This window comes from Musa acuminata, chromosome BXJ1-1 (genome assembly GCF_036884655.1).
Source record: "Musa acuminata AAA Group cultivar baxijiao chromosome BXJ1-1, Cavendish_Baxijiao_AAA, whole genome shotgun sequence".
NCBI classification, from domain to species: Eukaryota; Viridiplantae; Streptophyta; class Magnoliopsida; order Zingiberales; family Musaceae; genus Musa; species Musa acuminata.
In genome coordinates this window covers 8050141-8072169 of record NC_088327.1, presented here as the reverse complement: position 1 = coordinate 8072169, position 22029 = coordinate 8050141, and the positions used below count along the sequence as shown (strand labels likewise).

Below are 22029 nucleotides of genomic sequence, written 5' to 3'. Positions count from 1 at the left end.
AATGAAGTTGGGAAGTACGTGCGTAGGGTTGATTGTACTCGAATGTGTCCACAGTGAAATTTATAGTTACGCATGTTTAGTATATGATTAAATGACGTAAGCATGATGTCAAGCACCTCCTTTACGGGCCGAATCGAACGGCCCAACCGCAAGCCCTCATAACTCTGACACGGGTTAGAAAAGCAAAAGAAACATCCAAATTGGATTTAGGTGGATGGCTATGATTGGTTGTTTCTCCTCTGGCCACTGCATGCGTGGCAATTTATTTGAACCCAGTGAATTCCTTACCTTGGTCGGGTCACGCACGGCATTTACCAGCCTATACAGCATCCAATGCGGGTTGTTCTACCGGCCTGGTCCCACAGCACCACCCACCCCCGTCTACATGCTCCTTAACCCAAGAAGGTATCCTATGATAAAGGGGTTTAGTCCCCTCGGGTGCCAATACCGCGTCTTAGGTTCCTCTACCTCTCATCCTACCCACGCTTCCTCCTTTTGACCGGTAAGATGATCGTTCTCTGGTGACAGCATCCAACCCCATCACATTGCCCTCTGTTCCAGAGCGAATCGAAGATAAGATACCTTCCAAAGGGCCCCCCCATGCAGCAAAAGTAAAAAGGTGAGGAGATCATCTTGGAACTAAGCATCCCCAGAAGAACCTGTAACGTAAAAAGTACTGTATGAATATGAGAGAGAGAGAGAGAGAGAGAAGGGAAAAGAAGACAATATATATATACATATATGGTTGTGTTACTCGTACCGATCATATGAGCAAGAGGCCAAGGAACGACTCTTCTCCGACACCCTACCTTCTCTTGCAAGCCTCCTGCTTGCTAACAAAGATGTCAGCTTCGCCGGAGCTAACCAGTGCGGCGACGTTGAGGCCCGTCGAGACAGTAAGATCAGAAGAGGGTGGTGGTGATCATGGCGATGAAGAGGAGTGCCGAACTCCGACGTCGGAGGAGAGTAAGCTACCGTCGCTTCCCTTGAACTGCCCGCCTGCGCCGAGGAAGCGCAGGTGGGTCGCCGTCTGCAGGCGGCGGCGGCCGCGGTGGCAGCCGCAGGTAGAGCTCATCGTGGTGGGAGCCAAAGAAATGGAGCAGTTGTTTCAGCGGAGAGAGGAGCCACCACCGCGACGTGCCAAGAGGCAAAGGCGTCACACCCCGGACGACGACATGTGAGATCGAGGTGCAGTCAGTCTGTCAGATCTGATAGGGTTTACAGTTGCGTGGGTTAGTTTCTTACATGTATGGAAAAGAGGTCGATAGGGGTTGGTTGGTAGATCGCTTGTGATCGATCCAAAGTGAAGGTGGTGAAGTCCTTATCTGTCTTCTCGTCCTTGTGTTTAATTTCCTTGTCTTTTTTATCCCACCTTACCACATATAATAGATTGGATTGGAGAATCATACACAACATTTTTTACAGTCTCTTCTAATGGTAGCTTGGAATCAATCGAGTGACAACAAATATAGAGTGAGATTTTCTGTAACTCAGTAGGTGTGGACGGCTGCAGTTGGTGAGATCGAGTCTCTTATAATAAATGTATCGCGTCATATTCACGTGCACCGGTTAGCTCCAAATCAAAGCAGCCAAGTAGAGATAGAAACAACACATATTATACATACATTACCAATAAAATTGACTTATAAAAATATGATTATCGATTCTAACTTAAATGAGATTATAATTTTAAGCTGTTCAACTGAGATCCCGAAGTAACTTTTTTATCATATGGGACAACCAGAAACAACCTTAACACTTGTTGTGTTGGAAATATGTGTCGGCGATAGGTGTAGCGTTTCGTAAAGATGAGGGTAGATTAACTCGCGTTGTTTGGAGATGGAACGAAACAGGAGGGGTTAATAAAGCAGGTGCTTCATGTTCCTCCCAGTTAGACCAGCGGGCCCATAGTTGCCTGTTGCCTGTTGCTGCTGCGACAACACCACTCGCGACGTACGTGAGGCTTCATGGAGACGAAAGCCGCCGGCATCCGAGATCGCATCGCAGCTCAAGCTTATCGCTCACGAGTTGGGATACAGCTGCTGCTCGCTAATAAAGCGCGCGGTCTACGGGCGAATCGAGTGGGGGCTTTACGTTAAAGGTCGGAGGCTGGGGGCTTAAGCAGTGCTTTAGTAGACCCACGCCGGTCTCCTCCTCTATGTGCTATCACCCCTTCGCATCCGGTGATTACACTCCACCACCAGCAGCCGAACGATCCCACGGTGCCATCCCAAAGAGAGAAAATTAAAACCATTATCTTCATACGATTAGATATAATGTATATATATATATAGTGCTTCCAAGTCACAGGTCAATGAAGTTAATATATTCATCCATAGGTGTGGTTCCTCTCCTGTGATCTCACAGGATAAAGTCTTTTATTTTACTTAAATGTAAACTACTGCTTCACAACCAATAAACATGAAGTACAAGGGATTAAGTTGGTTTGATCAATTGCCTATTTGGTTGCTTTTCGACCCTAAAACCGAAGTTTCAACATGGAGGAGTTGGAGGAGCAGGAGAAGAAGAGAAAGAAACAAAGGAATCTAAATCCGCAGCATCAACCTCCAAATCCGAAGTCAAACACAGACCTCCGTTTCAAGCCGAGCAGCGACGTCAAAGGAATCCGATTCGGCGGCCAGGTGGTGGTGAAGGCCTTCGCCGTGCGGCGGGCCTCCCCGATCGAGCTGCCGCGGCTCGTCAATGCGCCGCCGCGCGAGCTGAGCCCTCGCCGGAGCCACCCTTTCCCCTCCACGACCACGTACGTGCCCACCAACTTCACCGTCCTGGCGCAGCGCGCATGGCGCACCCTCACGCTCGGGCTCGGCGCGCACAAGTCCAAGCTCGTGGTCTTCATTTTCGAGTCCGAGGCCATGAAGTCCGCCGTCGACCGGCTGTGGCCGGCCGTGATCCCGCTGGGGAACGTGAACAAGCAACTGGTCCGAGGGCTCGCCAGTTGCGAGTTGGCGAGGTTCAAGCTCCGTAAAGGGAGCCTGACGTTCTACGTGTTTGCGGTCCGGCGAGCAGGAGTTGGAGGGTTTGGCTGCGTCGACGATCTGAGAAGGATTCTTGAGGCGATTGCGGCTCTCAAGGACTTCGTCGACCTCGCTACGGTGCTCGCTTTGCCGACCCACCCACGTATCACCTCCTTCGACGCGGTTGCCATGGCGACGTGAGGGATTTGTTTTCTGTGATGATACATATACGATCGCCTGTATAAATAGTATGTTCAACGTATGGATACTTTATGATTCTACTTGGTGCTGAACTCCACCACCTATGGTTGATCAACAATTTAACTGATCCATAACTACAAAGACCCTTTCACAATTCAATTCTCGAATGGATTACTTATTGAAAGGAAACTTATTTTTGCACAGCCTGCTCAAAAACCCTCTTTCAAGAAATAGACTAAAACAGCATGATGAACACAGATAGATCCAATCATGGTGGTTCAAACAGTATATAAGCAGCACAAATAAAGCAAGCCTCAGAAAATTATCTGCACTATGGAACAGATGAAAGAAATCTGATGCTGGCAAGCATTTTCTTCGACCATCAGCTAGCAGAACAAGAGAATCATAAGTACTTATTCATATGTCCAAATTAAGTTAGCTATAAAAACTCATCACTTTGTCCTGTCCTCTTTAAAACACTCGAGTCGACTGTAACTCAGCAAACTAAGAGAGTTGATCATCTGCTTAACATGAAAGAAACATAGCACGTCATGATCATTCACTGTTGCACCTGAAAGAAAAATGCATACCTCTCATTCACTGCTGCGTCTGGGGCTCAAATCAGCAGATCTTGATCGCGATCCTGGCAGCGAAGCTGACGAGTGCCTTGGTGATCTCCAATGGGACCGTGATCCCTCAGCATCATGCGGAGGCCTACTGTACATGCACCACAATAATACCATATAATGACCAACTGCATTTATAACTATGCCAAAAGCAAATGTCTTGGATGTTTCAGTGTGAATGCTTTTTGTGTGTAGCATGATGTTATAATAGTCCATTTTAAAGAACTAAATAAATAATGCATGATAAGCTTTAATACGAGCTATACTCGATCATCAGAATCATGGTAACCATAAGCCATGATAAATAGACAAACAGAGGTCTGGATCACATCTTATGACACATCTATAGAGTAAGATAGTCACACCATCATGTACCATATACACCTTACGAATTTGAGAGAACATATATTGTTTAGGAACTATGAAGAGGATGCTCTGCATAGGGAGCTGAAGCAAGAAAATTTGGAGAATGCCAACATTTCTTACGGTCAATGAAAAAACATAATAGTATAAAGGTGCATCATTTAACTTACTTATCATGATGATTAACATCTTCATTTCGATTAGCATCACTGTAGCTTGGAGAATGTGATCTGCGATTTACATCCTCATTGTGCTCCTTTGAATGATTTCTGGGAGATCTTGCATGACTAGATTGCTTTTTTCGTGGGGAAGAAGCGTGGTCACTGCAGGACTTCGGTGCAGGAGAGTAAGATCTGTTTAACAGTGATCCACATATTTAAACTGACAAGACTGATAAGCATAGAAAAGTCACCAAAGCTTACCGCGAGCGGTGTCTGGACCTTGAAGAATAATGGGGAGACGGTGAGGGTGACCTTGAACAAGAACGTAAGCGTCCTGTAAGAATCGCTATCAAATATGAAACTTCGGCACAAATATTGCCTTATGTCGCTTAAAAGAAATATCTTCTTTGTTTCTGTAGAAAAGATTATCTCCAAATTATAATGAAACAATTGCGTCCATACAGAACTACCATGAAAAGAACCAATGTTCAAGAACATATGTTTTAGTTACCGATCCTTTAGCCACAAAACAAATCCTCCAGAATTCAAGATCATCAATAGTTACTACATTCTTCTTAAGCTTAAGAACGAGTCATCCAAAGAGAATCCTTTACCAATCCTTTGCAAGTACATAATTATCTTAAACATATCAATCATTTTTTAATTTTCCGATCACCTAGAAGAACAAAAGAAATATCTTATTTTTGCATCAAAAAATTCTGATATCTAGTGGATCTCTCAATAGGATTCGAATCAGATGAAGTTCCAACTTCTGTCAGAGAATAAAAGAACGAATTGATCTTGTAGGATTCCCAAAAAAAAATTCGATTTCTTCTTGAAGCAAATGATTATTCAGCGAACTCTGTGAAAACAAAAAATACAGAAACACAACGCCAGTCTCTACTTCAAAAGAATACAGACTAACACTAAAATTTTTCAGAACCACTAGAAACCATGAGGAAGATATAAGAGAACTCATCTAAATTGGAAACCTTAGAATGGGTGCAAGGCCCCACCTCCGCTTACACAAAAAAAAGAATAGGCACAGAAAAAGAAGACAGGAGTCCAGATATGGTATATTCTATTTGTTTGGTCATTGAGAGCAAAAGATTAAGTGGGATAACAGGCAAAAGCATTCTAGCAATTGTCAAGTCAATTGTGCATTGCCATCCAGGAACATAAAGCTTGCCCAAATATTTTGAAAGACCTTAGAAGTACCCAAGCCCTGTACGGTTTAACAGTGACAAGCAAACAAAGAAAAAATATATCAAAGAAGAAGGATTGCTGGTGGTCAAATGTTAGACACTTTGATCAAGTCATTTTTTTCAATACCAGCCTAAGATATACCGTGACCTGTTATTCTTCGTACTTTTACATCATTTCCAGATGAAGAAAGCCAATTACAAGACCATGATTCTATATTTCACTTGGACCAATAAGGCAGCATGTATTAATCTTTTGCCCTATCAGGTTGGCGGCGTGGACCAGGGCACGTGCCTCACAATACCATGTATACTTAGATTTAAGAAAATGCTCCATGGCACATGCTGGCATACCATGTGTTTTTATGTCGGCACGTACTAAACCTGTACTGGTCCAACTGGTGACTGGCATAGGTCCAGCACCAGAAACATCAAACCATGAACAAGGCAACAAAAGAAGTTTGATGTGTGTGTCTTATAAGTAAATCCAAAACAAGAAAGAAAGATGTAGTATTGGTTTTTAAAGACAGCTTATTTATTTGAATGTTGGATTTAACATAAAAATGTTATATTTCAGTTTGAACAGAAACAAAAACATAGCTTTCCACTGCAAGAATCAATTACGAGCATAACATAATACCTAAAATCACCATGACAATGCATAATCAATAAACAAACACGTACAATCGCATGTGATAACTACCACTTCAAAAATGCTAGTGTAAGAGAAATTCATATAGTAAATATTGCCACAAGGGAATACCATAATAAGAAGAATGCCGGCGATCATTACCGGAGGGCCCTCTGGTAAAAGGTGGAGAATTGCAAGGGCATTTTAGTTTCATGCTATACCATGATCAGAAGATTTAAAACAGGAAACATGAAGGTTCTTGCAGTACCTAACTCTAGCTCTTTTACACATGTCTTCAGGCCTTTTTCGTGATTCAGCAGCAAGAACTACAGTTATCTCCCTGCCTCCAAGTAGTTGTCTATTCATGTGATATTGAGCTTCTGAAGCATCAAACGGGTCAACAAACTCCACAAATGCAAAACCACGGGGCTCCCTGCATCACAAGTATCAAATATTATGAAAACAAACAAGAAAATGAGCAACTCATTTTATCCAAGGCAGTAGGAAAAGGTTGGAAGTCCACTGTGCTTGCTAAGTTTACCATCATCGAGACACCACTTAACAGGTCTTCTATAGTTCTTGAAGGAGCAAAGACAATGACAACTAACACTCCATCAAAAGGGTACTTGTGTCACAAAAGCATTTAGCAATGCAGGCTCTAATATCTTCACATATCTTCTACAATCACTTCCATCAGTTGCATGTGTCAAATTCTTCACTTGGAAAGTATTAGTATGATCAATAACGCTTCAGTTATCTTCTCAAGAAACCCACTTCAAAAGGTCAGCATTATATCTTTACTTCACAATAAATTTGATGAGGAACTATGTTTTCCCTTCAAACATGAACCTCTTGATTCGAACAAGACTAATCCTCAACAAAATGACCTAATGCAATGATATAGAGTGTTCTTCAACAAATGCAGGGCTTGTATTTACTTCAAACCAATACACCCCTGAGAACCATTTAAAGAATTAACTCATATTGAAAGCAAAATAGACAAGTAGAAGCACATCATGGCAAAGAAAAGGGAGAATATTATTCATAAGTAGAAGCTCAAAATTGAAGTAATAATTTGAGTGTACAACAAAAATCTAACCAACATATTAGGATTAAGTGGTTGATCAGGCAATTATAATTAAACAGTCAAAGCCTACAGTATCTACCAACAGCATTCAACAAATGAAAGTTTTGAAAAATCTATACAATGTATATGAAAGAGGTCATCTTACCCATAGCTCGTGTCATAATCAACAACAGGCAAGATAACATAATGAACACAATTATCCTAGCAGCAATAGCACAAAAAGTCTCACCCGGTATAGTAGTCTTTTGGAAGATAAACATCTCGTACAGGACCAAATCTTTCAAACGGAACTCGAAGATCCTCAGGTCTGCAGGTCAATGAAAAAATCTAAGATAATCACCAACTATCCATCAGAACATTTATTTGTAACAACAAATGCACTCTCCTTGAAGAAATGGACAGGCTAGCTAAAACTGACACTGACAAAGCCTGAAAATCCTGTAGAGAAACCATTACCGAAAATTCAGGGGAATATTTCGAACCAAAAGGCTCCCAGTACTCTGCTCCTTCCCACCATATCCTCTCCTAGGTGGATTTCGCCCTCTACCACCGTAGCCCCTCCTAGGAGGACTATAATAAGGTGGACTGTACCTCCTCATAAAAAACCTGAAATAGTAGATTGGCAAAACTTATTATCCAACATTGAGAGTCAATGATGATGGCCAGAAATCAAGAGCATAACAGAAACAGCCTATATAAAAGAGCAATAATGAAAATATCAAGGTAACAATAAGATTAATACATTCATGGTGTCAAGCAAGTATCATAGTCTTCTAGAATCCCTGACACTTTTCACATGATTCATACTTTATCTTTGAACGACATTCAAACCACTATGTTATTTGTTTGTCAAAGAAGTGGTATTGATGGTGCTTCAATTAGTTGCCAGTGTATGCTCCATGTTTCTTGAGTTGAAAACATATGAAGAAGAGCTAGATGCTACACTTATACTACCATCCAAATTAACCAAAGGTCAACGGCATTTACTAAAGATTCTAAAGAAATTATAATGGTCATTCAACACGAGAATATAAACAGAAGTGGTAATGTTTGATGAAGTATCAAATTGAAAAAGATGCAACAAGGAAACTTGGAGATGACTTGTTATAATAGAAATTCCCTAATGCTTGAAGTCTTATCATGCACTTATTCTTAACCACCAGATCATCAATGTTATCATCAGATGGCTTCACAGTGACCTGCTCAAGACTGGCGACAAGATAGATCCGGAAAACCAATTTGGGGACCGAAACTGGCCCCATCACCAGAGTTGGTGGAGACTGAGCTAAACAATGGGCCACGACAGTTCGGGGAAAGACCTATGATGCCATGTTAGTGAATCCATCACACATGAACATCGACATCCACTCCAACAAGTATGGGAGATTGATCGGCCTTGGTCCATGTTTGACTTTGATTAAGATTGGAGCAAAATCAGTCATGTTTGACATTTCTTATATGGAGCCTAATTAATTCAAAGTCACTAACGCCGTCTAATATAGTGGGAAGTGGAACTTGTTAAAGAAGATAATAGTAAAATTGGGTCCAATTTTTGGAGTCGCAGTGGGCCAACCAACCCATGCCACATGGGGGGTTGGCCAGACTTTGGATATGGCACATCCCCCTAGGATTGGCTGACCAAGCTCATGATGCCCAAGGGGAGCCTCAATCAGGGGCACTGCAGCAGCTCAAATAGTGTTAAAATGAAGGAAAGAGTGATTTATGAGAGTTTTTGTTCATGAGGGTATTGGAGACTGCAATGTGCATTCTGAGGGCTTCTATTCATGTGAATTCTTACATCATAGCTCAAGAATGTTGCTTGGGTTTCTACCATTGGATGATGACCACATGGAGCAGAAACTGAAGCTGTCTCAATATGGTTGTGTAAATTAGTCAAGATTCATGTGATTGAGGATATATCAATGCATATAATTGAGATATCTACCCTCTTATTTTTCTATCTTATCATATCATTCACTTGAAGTATGGACACGGTCCTCCATTTAAGTATCCACTTCCAAAATAATCCAAGTCATGGCTGTGTTTGATGCATTTTGAAGTGCCTTTCAAGTGCCGTATTATCATATATACTTAAAATCCGACAGCTTCCTCCCTCAATTAAATTTCATCTTCGTTCGTTCTACTTCACCAAAAAGATGAACAGTAACTTATGTTCACTTTTAAGTAATCAAAAGAAACCAACAAGAAGACTTCAGATGTCTATCAAATTTTCAGATCTCGACTAAGTCAACGACCTTCTGCTGACAGAAGATGCTAGACCCCAACCAATGCCACCGAAACAACCATTGTTGTTAAAGATCAATGAAAGTCATGGTCCCTAAAGGCGTCCCTAAGCATACCTTAATGAACATCCAAAACGAACACTGAAAAAGAAAATAATTTCCGTGCAACGCGGCAGGCACTAACCCGTATAAAATCACTCTTTTTTTCCTCTCGATCGTATGGGTAAGCCTACTCTCCAACGTTGAGTTGCCAAAGAGATCAGCAAGCCTCACAAAAAACAAATTTTGGCCAACAAGAGATCCTGCATTTCCCGGATAAGCATAAAGACGGGGAATGGAACCTTGTTACAGACAATTACACCCCCATCGGCTTCTCGAGCAGTCATTTCCAAGCAAAAATAACAAAAAAAAAAAGGACCTTAGAACATCGTAATCCCGAAAACAAGAAGAGATCAGAACTAAAACCAGGGGCCCCTGAGAACCTTATGCTAGCTTTGGGCATAAAAGGAAGTAAAAAAAAAAGAAAAAAGATGGCATACCTCCGACTCGACAGTAAAACTGACGGAATCGACGGGGAACCTCAGGGAGGAGCAAAAATCTCTGAAATCTGGGTGAGAGAAGGGGGCAAATGTAAGCCGTCGAACGAGGGGAGGCGACCGATCTCCGTAAAGTGAAAACCCAATCCCTAAATACGAGGCCGCGCGCGTGATTTCTGTCCAGATTTAGTCGATCTCCTGCCTGCCATGGAGAGGCCGCGGACCCCACATATGGGGCATTATCTGTCAAATCAAATGTCTGGTAAATGAAACGGGCGAATCCACACCGCCTCAAACCACAGCAGATGACAGAGCGGATGTCATACAAACAGGTAGGTTTGCCCGCCGGTAGGATTTGGCGGAATCAGCAGCGTTTGAAATATTGCAGGATTTGAACAATGGAATCGCAACTTGTACTCATATTTTGTTACATAAATAAAAAGAAATGGAATTTTACTCTTGCAAGAATTCAGAATAAATTTAAAGTCATACCTGATATGGAGAAAATATGTCACTAAAGTCATGCCTAATCTCAACTGGAATCTTTCCTGATAAGTAATTTCCTTTTCTTTTCTATTTTGGGCTTAAATGATTTATATAGATTATTTTTTTTACTTGAACTGTATCCTAACTCGAAGAGATTTCGGTGAGCATATTTGTTATATATACACAATATATATATATATATATATATATATACCTGAAAGAAGCACAACGACTTAGACTCGGGCTACGTTGGTTCACCTCGAGTCAGCTTGGCGCCACGGTGTCGAGCTTTATCTCTATGTCAGCAAAAAGAGTCAAGTCGGTTCTGCCAATCTAAATCGATAGGACTACTAGATATGATCTCATTGGATTGAAGCTGGAGTACCCACTGATGTAGACCAACCGAACAATCAACCTGACCAACGAAAGAAAGACTTCCATGATAATTGTAATTATTGCATGATCTGAGTACAGTTTCGATTTCAGAATTAAAAAAAACTAAATATATGAAGAAAAAAATTCAATCATTATGATTCCCATTTAAATGAATTTTCTATTCAAATTCTGATGATAAACCAAATGCACAGTCCCGAGTGGAGTCTGGATAAGCAGTTCCAATCTCAAATAAATTGGAAATTTGGACCATTTAATTGTACATGAATCAAACAGGAACCAGTACCCACCTAATTGAAAAGCCAAAAGGGGCATCATGAGGAATGAAACGAGACTTTTGTTCTATGCTGGGTGCCAGTTCAAGTCAAAAACAATATTTGATATACGTACTGGTTCATGAACACACACCACCTCATGCATCAAACTTGCTCGGAGAATCATGTGGAGCAAAATTCAGCAATAATTTACCTTCTACAAGGATAATTTCCTTTTTCTCTGGTAGTTGTTAGAGTTTCTACACAATTGATGAGCAAATAAGAAACCAAAAGGTTTTGAGGCAGGAAAAATGGGACGTCTTCAACAGAGAATAGTCAACAGATCAGCATACTATTTATTCTATGAAAATTACACATCCTGATGTAAAAAAGCAGCTAATAATACATTGAAATTTTTAGCATTTTACATCAACAACATGGATTACCCTTTTGTCTCTTTAAGTTGGCACATGGATGGAAAACTGAGCTAGAACCCAATTTTGATACTTCATTCAGCAGACAAATCGCTGTACTGCCATGGGTTGAATTCAATAGTTTTGCTGTCAACCTCTTCAATGGAATCAGAGTCATCAACTTTGGCCCTATGTTCAGCATATTTACCGTTGTATTCATATATTTCCAAGTCCCCCCAAGGTGTTGGAGTAATTTCACTACTCAAGTTGAACCATCGTGGAGTGAATTTGTGCCCATTGGCTTCTCTGATTCTTTTTTCTTCTCTCTGCTTCTCCTCCAGACTGTGAAACCAAACATGCATTATGCTAAATGTAAATCATGCTTGAAGTGACAGTTCTGATTGTATTAAACAACAAACTTCAGACTTTGTTATGGCCAATTCTTTCTTGATTACTAAGTACATGCCACATGCAATTCACTTCAACATGTAATCTTTTAGGTCTTAATAATAATCAAGGAGAATATGTAACAAAGAGTATGCAGTACCTGCCCTTTTCTGCACCAGACTTGGACATGTCACCTTTCTCAAGTGCATATCTGTCAGGGCGCAATCGAGAATCTGATGCCAATAGATTCTTAGGAGCTGTCTCAAAGCTGTTAATCTTATGGGCAAAATATGTGTATTGGTACTTGTCATTCACAGGAGTAGCAGCAACTCTCCAGACCTGAATTAAAGCATATCAAGGGTGATACAAATAACAGAGCTACTTGGGCAAAAGGCAGAAGTCACTACAACTAGGCAAGATGTACCATAGTGAATAGCTAAAGCAACTGAAGCAATTAAAGTATTTCATTTGTTATTTCAAGAAAAAGTTATAAATGATGAGACCATGACCTCTCATTTCCGGTTATTATTTCAACCTGAATAGTTGGTGAAACGGAACAAAGAAAAGTCATTTACTATGATCGATATACAGATCAAACTTCTAATAGTTTTTAAACACAGATATATGTTACATGATATTAAAATACTATCTAATTATGGATGGTTTGCAAGAAATCCACAAATACTATACAAGAAAATTTTAATGGAAAAAGGAACATAGAAATTTCATAAATGAAACTCAACAATAGTAGTTTCCTAATTCAGACCTAGCAGCATGAGATAGTACGTAAAAATAAATTAGGCTCCTCCAACCCAGATCCAGCACTGTTTGTCCTTGATGAGTACTTTCTAATTCTATACAGTGGTCATGGAGGCTTCTATCCAATCTACGTCTTCCTTGAAGAAATATTTCACCATATTTTTCTAACACCGACTACTTAATTGACATTTTGTGTCCCTTTGTTAGTGTCCATCTTCAGTAGCCTGTGAAACATACATCTTGATGTACCTGCCACCTGGTACTATCTCCTGATGCAGAATATGTTGTGCACCTTCTCTTTGTTTAGTCAACTATAAAATACATTAATATTCCAAGAAATGCAAAAACTGGATAGCTTTTCAGTAACTATCAGATGTTAAAAGTCATTTGTGGTGATCCATCTCAAAATAGGGGCACCTTGAACTCTAGATAACAAACATTTGGGCAGGCATTTGCATTTCAAATCTTTCAAGGTACTTAAAAAAAGATATAAAAATCTAATTTCCAGAGAATTAAGGTTTGCCCAAATCAGAATTCTATACAAAATGTTATAGTTAAAACAAGGCAGAGAGGTCAGAATTCTCAAAAATTTTGGATTAACAAATTTATAGTTCAAATGAGAATGATATCATTAGCAAGTGTTCTAACCCATCCTACACAAATTTATATCCTTGATTTCTTCTTGATTATGAGTACTTTGTAAAGTTTTGCTCTTGCTAATAGTACCAACCTCATTTGAGCTACAGATTTACTAATTTAGAATTTTTGAGAATTCTGACCAATCTGTCTTGTTTTAACTATAACATTTTATATAGAATTCTGATTTGGGCAAAGCTTAATTCTTTGGAAACTAAACTCTTATATCTTTCTTTCAGTACCTTATTTGAAAGATTTGAAATGCAAGTGCATGCCCAAATGTTTGTTTCCTTTGATCATTTGGATTCTACAAAACAGAAACAATATTTTCTAACCTCTCTATACGAACCACAGAAAAAAAATTATGATTAATCTTTTAGAACCATTTCGAATTACAAAATTGTAAATGCTTCTAGGGAATATTGTTTGACATAACACGTCCATGTGAAGCTACAAAAGGTAATCAACACTCAACAGAATGCCATGGACTGAGCACAGCATGCAAGGACAAGTTAAAGATGATCTGTGAGGTAAACCAGTAACTAGAGTAAAGAATTTCAACAAACAGGAATGAGAAACACAGCATACCTCTTTCAATTCAGTGCCAGAAAGAGGCTCTCCTTCCTTATCACATGGTTGACAACTCATTGATTCATTCCATTTTCCAGTGATCAATATTTTAGGCTCTTCTGCTGCATCATATACATATCCATCTACTTCGTATCGACCAGCACTGACACAATTGACCACCATCAATAAGATATGATGTGAAATGTAAAACATATGGACAAAAAAAGAAAAAGCAAGGGGGCTTAATATAACAAATATATTTTTAAGAAAAGAGATCTAAACATGTACAAAGTATGTATCACATGAAACAAGTGCATGAATTGATGTTAGCAAAACTTGCTTTCCATTACCATCTATTGACCAAACAGAGAATTAGAAAGGTAAATTAGATTCAATATGACGATAGATTGAGTCAAAGGATAGATTAAAGACTGCCACACATAGCTCCATAAACATTCCAGAAGGATATCCCAGTTGACAACAAATTCTCTATCAACTATTCATCAAATTTTAACTTCATCCAATATCAGTCTATTTATGATGCAATCGAAGCAAGAAGCCATACCCGAACCAGCCGCACGGTTGAAAATACAACACTACTTTGTCTCCAGTTGTCAAATTTGTCATGATCATCTCCCCAGGTGAGTCAACCCATGTTCGCCCAAATATAAGGTTATTAACCTTTGTGGGAGGAGGAACCAAATCTACGACTACACCAGATTTCTTTAGGGTCACTCTCGTCCTGCATTTCAATGATTAATACATATTAGCAAATGTTATATGCAAACATCATTACTAGAGCTCTCTGCACTGGACAATAGTTTTGTATGTACAGGTCAACATCTCCTACATGTTAAAAAAATCTGGAACAAACGACACTGACCGATTTTCAAACACAAATACTGGTAGAATAGTATTAAATATCAATGTACATATCTCACCTTCCAACAGGATACACTTCTACAGAATTTCCTAAAAACTTGGTCTTTAATTTAGAAGTAATGTCATAAATAAAATGCTCATTCTCAGCATGAGCTGCACTCATAGGAGGATGATGGCTTACCTGAAACAGTACACAAATCTTGATCAAGTATGTCATTCACAGAATTCCTCAGAAAAGAGAAAAACATCAAGTATATTGTAGCAAAAAAGCATGATCAGAAGGACAAATAGGTGATTTAGCATGTGTCTCAATGTCCTATTGACTTTTTTAACAAATCAAACACAACTACACAGGTACCACCACAGAACTGGTGGCAAGGAAAAGTTAATAGACCTGCTCCGCAATAAATGTAATGCCGCCGTGATTGGCCATTTCATATGTTTCACCAAGGATGGGATTAAAAGGCTTCCATGTTCGCTGATAAGCATAGTAAACAGATATCGCCCAAGAAGCTGCATCATATAGTCAGTTTCAGAAATCATTTTTACTGAACGCTCACTGCATATACTAACCAAAAGTAGAAATATACACTTACAAGTATAGACCAACCGCATATAAGGATCTTCACAATCATCTGCCATATCTAACAAGTAAGAGTACTCCATTAACTGTGACAACAACCATAAGGATGAGAAAAACTTTATACGAGATAAGCAGAATGATAGAAAGAGGCTAAGTGCAACTGACAGATGGGAAAATAATAAACAAAAGAGTAGCCCTTTCAATTATAATATATATAGAACAACAACAAGCCATAATGTCCCAACAATAGCAAAAAGCCCTTGGTTAGATATTTACCAAAAAAAATTCTACTAGTCATATTTATACAGATAATTGTGTGAATGTACATTCTTTTCTCATGTAAAAGAATAAAGAAAGTCAATAAAGCTGATAAACTTGACAAATAAAAGAAAAGGAAACGAGAGCAGTACGTCAACAGCTCGAACCGAGTGACTGTTGGGACATGGACCACCCCAAACCAGGTGGTTCAAGGGTGGTATGAGGTTTACCACCCAGTAAGTCCCGTGAATCAGGCTTACCGCCCGATTTCTCCCGTTACCTGGCCTGTACTAGATGATAAGTCCACATAATGGTTACCCAAGCCAAGAGATTCATTGAGGTCACTTTGGCTCCATCAAAGTGGCTAAACAATCTTCTTTCTCAGAATCCTCTCTCACCCACTCCAATGTCATTCAAATTTCTCTCAAAACTCTCTCAAAAGTTAGTCTATACTTCAAGGGGAGGACTAATTTCTCGAGAAGGTTGAAGTTGCACATTCGGTCTAATTTCTCACCAAAATTAGATAAATTCAGACCTAATTTATAAGCTTAACTCCTCAAATTTCATGCAATTAGATTACAATTGATGTCATAACTTTCAATCTTAGCCTAAATCTCTTCTGTTTATACCTGATTTAGGCTAATTTTAGCCTAGATCTTTTACATTAATACCCAATTTGGAGCTTGATCTACAATGATCAAGCCCTGATCCTTGCTGATCTAACCTAAATCCATGAAGATAAAGGTTTGATCCTTGTGGATCTACACTTGATTTTCATGGATCGAGGTCTTAGTGTAACATCAAATAACTCTCAATTTGTTTATCCTTAACTTTTAGTGTGAGGTATTAGTGTAACATGCTTCATGCTGGTAGCCTGGTACAGCCCTAAAACTGCAACCGAAAAGGTTAGTCAAGATAGTTTTGATTCATAAATAAAGAGAACACAATTGTAATTATTTTGAACATGACAAGAACGCTGTTTCTATCTCTTCATATATATTTCATGGTGAGTTGTGATTGCTGCTGATACAAATAAATACATACTTTTTTTCTTTAACAAATCTCACTCAGTAGCATGCTCTCCAAATGTATAAAAATAAAACAATGACGACAACCAAGGAGTTTCTTGTAAAGGATAAAAGAGTTGTACTATTTTTTTTCTGGACCGATAAGGCATGTGCTCCCTACTCTCTCTACATCTGTCCTCCCATTACTTTTCCCACCTAAATTAATGTTAATTTTGTAACCATCTGGAAAATTAACATCCTTGTCAAACATAACAATGTTATCTTCCTTAATTGGATGGACATATACGGAGTCATTAAATATCACTTAGCAGGTGCATAGAAAGCCAGTTAAAGCTACAACATTGAGGTTTTGAAACATTGGCTTCTCTTCATGAGACTAGTGGCTAAAGACGATATCAAAACATAAATTATGATATAATCAATAAATATGAATTGTGTAAGCCTAAAGCAAAAGTTGAAATAGTTTTTTCTTGGTAAAGCCATCCGCACACACTCTCTCTCTTTCTCCTCTCAATCTTTCTTTAGTCTAACTTGGCGGTTACCTCCTACCATTAAAGAAAGAAGGCACTTGACAAGAGGCATCTATTATAACACACACATATTGATTATCCTATTAAACGCATACCTCTGCCATTTTCTGAAGCATTGTCATTGGTTCAAAAATGATGACCGGGAGCGTCACCATCGATGTAACATCTGATCCTATATACTTGTGCATCATCTTCCAGTAACCATCTCGGTCCTGTAAACAAAAATATATGAGATCAATGTACTTATCAGGTACCATATAGGGTAGGTAAAGTGAGGAGGAAACAATCAGTTATGAAGTTGATGTTGTTTCTTCTTTAACAGGATCAGAGCTAATCAAAGAAAAAGTGGGTAACAAGAAGGTATTCTATTAAAAGTCAAATATAATTATCTATCAAGCAAATGAAGGTAAAGTCACAAAAGGTAATGGTAAATTATGTTAAGAAACAATTAAAAAAATTCATGTATTCATCCCTTGTTCAATTTCTCCTCAAAAGACAACATGCATTTTGAAGTATCCAAAAAAAAATTATAAGTTTCAATAATATGCATAACAACTTGAGTAAATTAGATTAGATATGATAGTTTGCAAATAAAATATAGGAACAATATCCATCAGAAGTGGTTCTTTAAGTAATGAGGCTATCAACATTGTTCGCTTGATCCAAAATGTCCTTGTAAAAATGGATGCTAGGTGCCCATTACACCACCATGGCAGAAAACTGCACTTTGTTGCAATTTATAGTTGAACCGTTTATTTTCTTGTGATTTATAGTTAGTCCTTTTTTAATATATTACATACTCCACCTTACATTATCAAGAATGTCTTTAACTACTTGATATACGTTCTGTCAGATATTCTAGTAGTAGAAGTCTCTGAATAATGTCAAATAAAGAAAAATTTAAGGCTAATAAGCAAAAAGACCTTAAACCTACATATTTATAAGGCAAAAATAAATCCGAATGTGTTTTGCACTATAGGTTCCACAAGAATGTCTTCAATCACATCAAAACAAGAGTGAAAATGTACCATAACACTCATTTATGAGACTGGATATACTTCTGGAGTCGAAAATTTGAACACAGATTTCTTATCTACAACAAGGTCCTAAGGAAAGGCCATGGATTGAAAGTTCATCCAGACAGAAAGAGTGAGACATCATTATGATAAAAAAGTAACTATTACATTTTCTTATTGGACCACGAAACAGGAAAAAGTCAAAATGGAAAATAGTTTAGGACTTGTAACAGAGCTTCACTTGCACTTTATTCCAAATGAGATGTAATCTTGGAAAACTAACCGAGTGACTGTCTTCCATAAAGAGTTAAGATGAACATCCAATAGAAACTAGCGAATTAGAAAGACATACAATAATGCTAGTGCACCATCAATCATCAGCAAGGATGTAATGATCAGCTGGCTTATGGCTTGTATGTTATGAATGGTTGTCACTCTAAAACCATATTTACTACAATTTGAGCCCAAAATTGTTTGGGCTCCATCCTCAAATAGGTACTCAAAAATTAGGGTGGTTTGTAACTCAGATACTAATCAAAGCCTCACATATAGCAAATGTGAGACTGATCAGACTGGGGTATTACACAAAAATCTTGCTAGAGGAATGTAAGAAAAAGAATTATCTAGTAATTTAGTTCATAATCCTTATGCCAGATTTGACATCTTTAGTGTAAAACCCTACCTCGACTTCCTCGGTGTATACTCAGTTTACATAGTTTGAGAAAGAACAACATATCATATCTAAAAGTACAGTAAATAATAATAGCCTACAAAAGAATGAGTCACAACCATCAGGAAAATAAAAAAAGCAACACAGAAACAAAAGTAAGCAAATCAAGCCATCAATAAATCAGTCATAGGAGAGAGATTTCATGTAAGATAAACAACTATTCATGAAGTCTGCAGGAAATTGAATACATATGATTCTAGGATAGTACAGAATAGTAATGGTCAAAAGTACCACCTCTTGCTTCCATCTTCCTCGTTGAGCTTCAGCCTCAGCATCATCTGTGCCTCCTTCTGGGTTTATCACTTCTAGTCCTTCATAGCCCAATAGCCTGGCATATTAACCATTAATGGAGTTATGTCATATAGTATTCATTAAATAAAGTTGAATACGATGACAAGCCCTTTTCCAGTAAAAAGAAAATCAAAGTATAGCTCATTTTGATCATTTACTGATTCATGGCAAACAAAAAGAACCAGAAAATGTTTCAAAGTACAGAGAACTCAAACCATTGTACAACTCTTCTGGTGAAGATAATAAAAGGCAGTGTCAAAACTCTTCATCAAAAGATTATGAGTGCACTACAGTCCAGGTTTTCAACAATCCTTGGCCTTTTCTTTTTTTGGTGAAATGAACAACAATGTAGAATAATATGAAATTAAGATGTTAAAATGGCAGCATATCAAGAACGAGTCATAACTGAAAACAGCACCCTCAAGTAGGTAAAGGCAAACATAATTTTCATAGACACCTTTGACCTTTATAAGTAGTTCACTCTAATAAAAAATAACAAAGGATTTAAACACCTATAGGACCATCTCATACTAACTGGTATTTTCCTAACCGACCAAATATTGGTACCAAAGCATATAACTCAAAAGCAGTATTATACCATTCATTTAATATTTTTTATCATTTATTCAATGATACCGAGTGGCATAGGTGGTGTGGCACTAGTGGTGGTATATTGCTATCATACGGGTCCGATGGATTACCAAAACCAATATTTAAATCCTTGATAACAACTATATATATAATTGCAAGTAAGCAACCGTAAAAATACCAAATATTTTGTATGGTAATGAGTAAGTAACTTATGCCATGCTAGAAAAGCCAACTCTACATTATTAATAAATGAAAGACATATTTACAGTGATTGTTATCAAACATGCATATACTGGAAACCAAGATTTCCATGAAAAGAAAAACTCCAATTCCCATTATCAACCCCAGGACATTTTTGTCCCTATAAGTTTATTTTGAGTTTATAATATATCATTTAAAAGTGCATCATTCCTATAGAATAATAATATCATTTAGATTTCTTATGCATCACAACCTGACAATAACCATAGGACTAGAGAAACAAAAAACATTCTTTTTCAGACAGAACCATAGGCATAGAGAATAATAGCATATCATCTAATAAGATATGTCATAGACGTTTATACTAGCTGCACAAGCACAATAAAGCCTCATCCATCCAGGTCTAATTCCATCAGACATGTCTTATTCCTTTAATCTTTTCTACAGCACATGTAAACAAAATTTTAAGCAATTTCCTACAAAATAACCATTTTACATCAAGACGCATGATTTACATAAAAACTATAAAATTTTGGTCCAGTGAAAAAATCAGGAAACAGAAAGGTGAAGTAAACACATAAGTACGGCATGAGCCATAAGCAAGTCCCTGCATTATCATGTCATACATTGACATGTTAAAGAAAGTCTACTAAAAAATATATCTGAGATATTATGTAGGAGGGAAAATAATTGCTGCAATAAAAACACCAATTAATTATGATACTATAAATCGAGATAGGAGAAATAAAAAAAGGCTACCAGTCTGAAGATGAAAGAAAGAGAAAGCGAGGTATGCATTTGCAGGATCTAAAAGTTCGTAGATAATTCTGTCCACAGCTAACGGAAAAACGAAGAAACGATTCTTCCATCGAGCAAATTATCAATGGAAAGTTTGTATCCGGTTTATGTTCCGGCACCGAAACAAGCAGAATAAGAACAAAGGAAAGATAGAGCAAGGCTTCTCTCTCAGAATCATCCAAGAATCCTATTCGAAAGAGAAACAAGAAAGAAAAATGATAGATCGGCCGCTCCTCCGTACCCATTAACAGACTTCTGCATCGCACTGCCCCAATTCCGAACGCTTGAAGCGATCGCGGAAAAGAAACCGCCGCCAGCAGCACTAGAAGCCGGCTTCTGATCTCCGGAATCCATCTCCGAAACCCTAGCAAGTCGAAGAAGATCACCAAAAAATCGACAAAAAGAAAAAGAGTATAGATCAAGAGAAGGTTGGAGATACGAATTGCGAACCTCGAACCAAAGAACCCTAAATATTTGGTGAGTAATCGGTATCGAATTCGGAGATTGAAACGGAGACGGTGGTGGAAATGAGAGGAAAGAGGGGCTAAATAAATTGGGCGATTTTACATGTCTATCCCTCATGTAGTCACAAATCGCAATCATCTCCCAAAGAACATGATGAGGCGCTTCCGGTTTCGCAATTAAGTGTTCACTTTAGTCCATATTATATATATATATATATATATATATATATATATATATATATATATATATATATATATATATATATATATGTTTTTAAACGTAATAACAAAAAAATAAATAGATAGGAGAAAAAAATTAAGATACAATAAGAAAAAATTAGAACTAAAATTAATTAAAGCTAATTCTAAGGGATACAACACATTGATTGATATATTGGTTGAATACATATACTTTTAATATTGGAGTAATGCCCAACGATATCATGAAATTATTCTCATGAATTATCTCCTCGTTTATTTTTAATAATAATTTTGGGAACATATTTATATTTTAATATGTATTTAGAGAAAGAGATTTGAGTAAATATGTATTTATTGAATACTATATGTGTTTGATAAACGATAAATAAAAATTATATTTTAAATATACATTAACGTAAGTATTGTTTAGTAAAATTATAATTCAAAAGTCTACTGAATAAAGTTTACCTTTCTAACATTTTAATATTTATTCAAAAATGAATACGTATTATATATATATATATAATTACAAA

General features: G+C 37.8%; 4 protein-coding genes across 6 annotated transcripts; 2 read left to right on the top strand and 2 right to left on the bottom strand.

Moving 5' to 3' along the window:
- The first annotated feature begins 842 nt into the window (after positions 1-842).
- Positions 843-1181, top strand: LOC135608089 (cyclin-dependent protein kinase inhibitor SMR1-like). Its single transcript, XM_065100860.1, has one exon. It carries the CDS (start codon positions 843-845, stop codon positions 1179-1181), a length of 339 nt encoding a protein of 112 aa, XP_064956932.1.
- A 1212-nt stretch (positions 1182-2393) lies between these two features.
- LOC135648384 (uncharacterized) lies at positions 2394-3258 on the top strand. The gene has a single exon (XM_065166063.1). It carries the CDS (start codon positions 2499-2501, stop codon positions 3174-3176), a length of 678 nt encoding a protein of 225 aa, XP_065022135.1. The 5' UTR covers positions 2394-2498; the 3' UTR covers positions 3177-3258.
- Positions 3259-3519: 261 nt separating this feature from the next.
- Positions 3520-10862, bottom strand: LOC135648296 (serine/arginine-rich SC35-like splicing factor SCL30). Of its 3 annotated transcripts, XM_065165848.1 has the most exons (10): positions 10726-10857; positions 10029-10268; positions 7703-7852; positions 7476-7553; positions 6428-6592; positions 6292-6332; positions 4588-4660; positions 4336-4518; positions 3767-3893; positions 3520-3697 (listed from the first exon to the last, which is right to left on the bottom strand). In XM_065165848.1, exons 3-9 carry the CDS (start codon positions 7843-7845, stop codon positions 3770-3772), a joined length of 807 nt encoding a protein of 268 aa, XP_065021920.1. In that variant the 5' UTR covers positions 7846-7852; positions 10029-10268; positions 10726-10857; the 3' UTR covers positions 3520-3697; positions 3767-3769. The 3 variants fall into 3 exon arrangements, with proteins under 3 accessions (XP_065021920.1, XP_065022051.1, XP_065021986.1); XM_065165979.1 differs by having other exon boundaries at positions 3520-3890; positions 10726-10862; XM_065165914.1 differs by lacking the exons at positions 10029-10268; positions 10726-10857 and adding an exon at positions 9674-9833 and having other exon boundaries at positions 3520-3893.
- Positions 10863-11491: 629 nt separating this feature from the next.
- On the bottom strand, positions 11492-21489 carry LOC135648227 (oxysterol-binding protein-related protein 3A-like). The gene is made up of 11 exons (XM_065165752.1): positions 21282-21489; positions 21073-21195; positions 19185-19278; positions 17300-17416; positions 15402-15474; positions 15200-15318; positions 14865-14986; positions 14489-14665; positions 13942-14086; positions 12119-12297; positions 11492-11913 (listed from the first exon to the last, which is right to left on the bottom strand). The coding sequence occupies exons 2-11, from the start codon at positions 21183-21185 to the stop codon at positions 11667-11669; spliced, it is 1386 nt and encodes a 461-aa protein (XP_065021824.1). The 5' UTR covers positions 21186-21195; positions 21282-21489; the 3' UTR covers positions 11492-11666.
- Between the last annotated feature and the right edge of the window lie 540 nt (positions 21490-22029).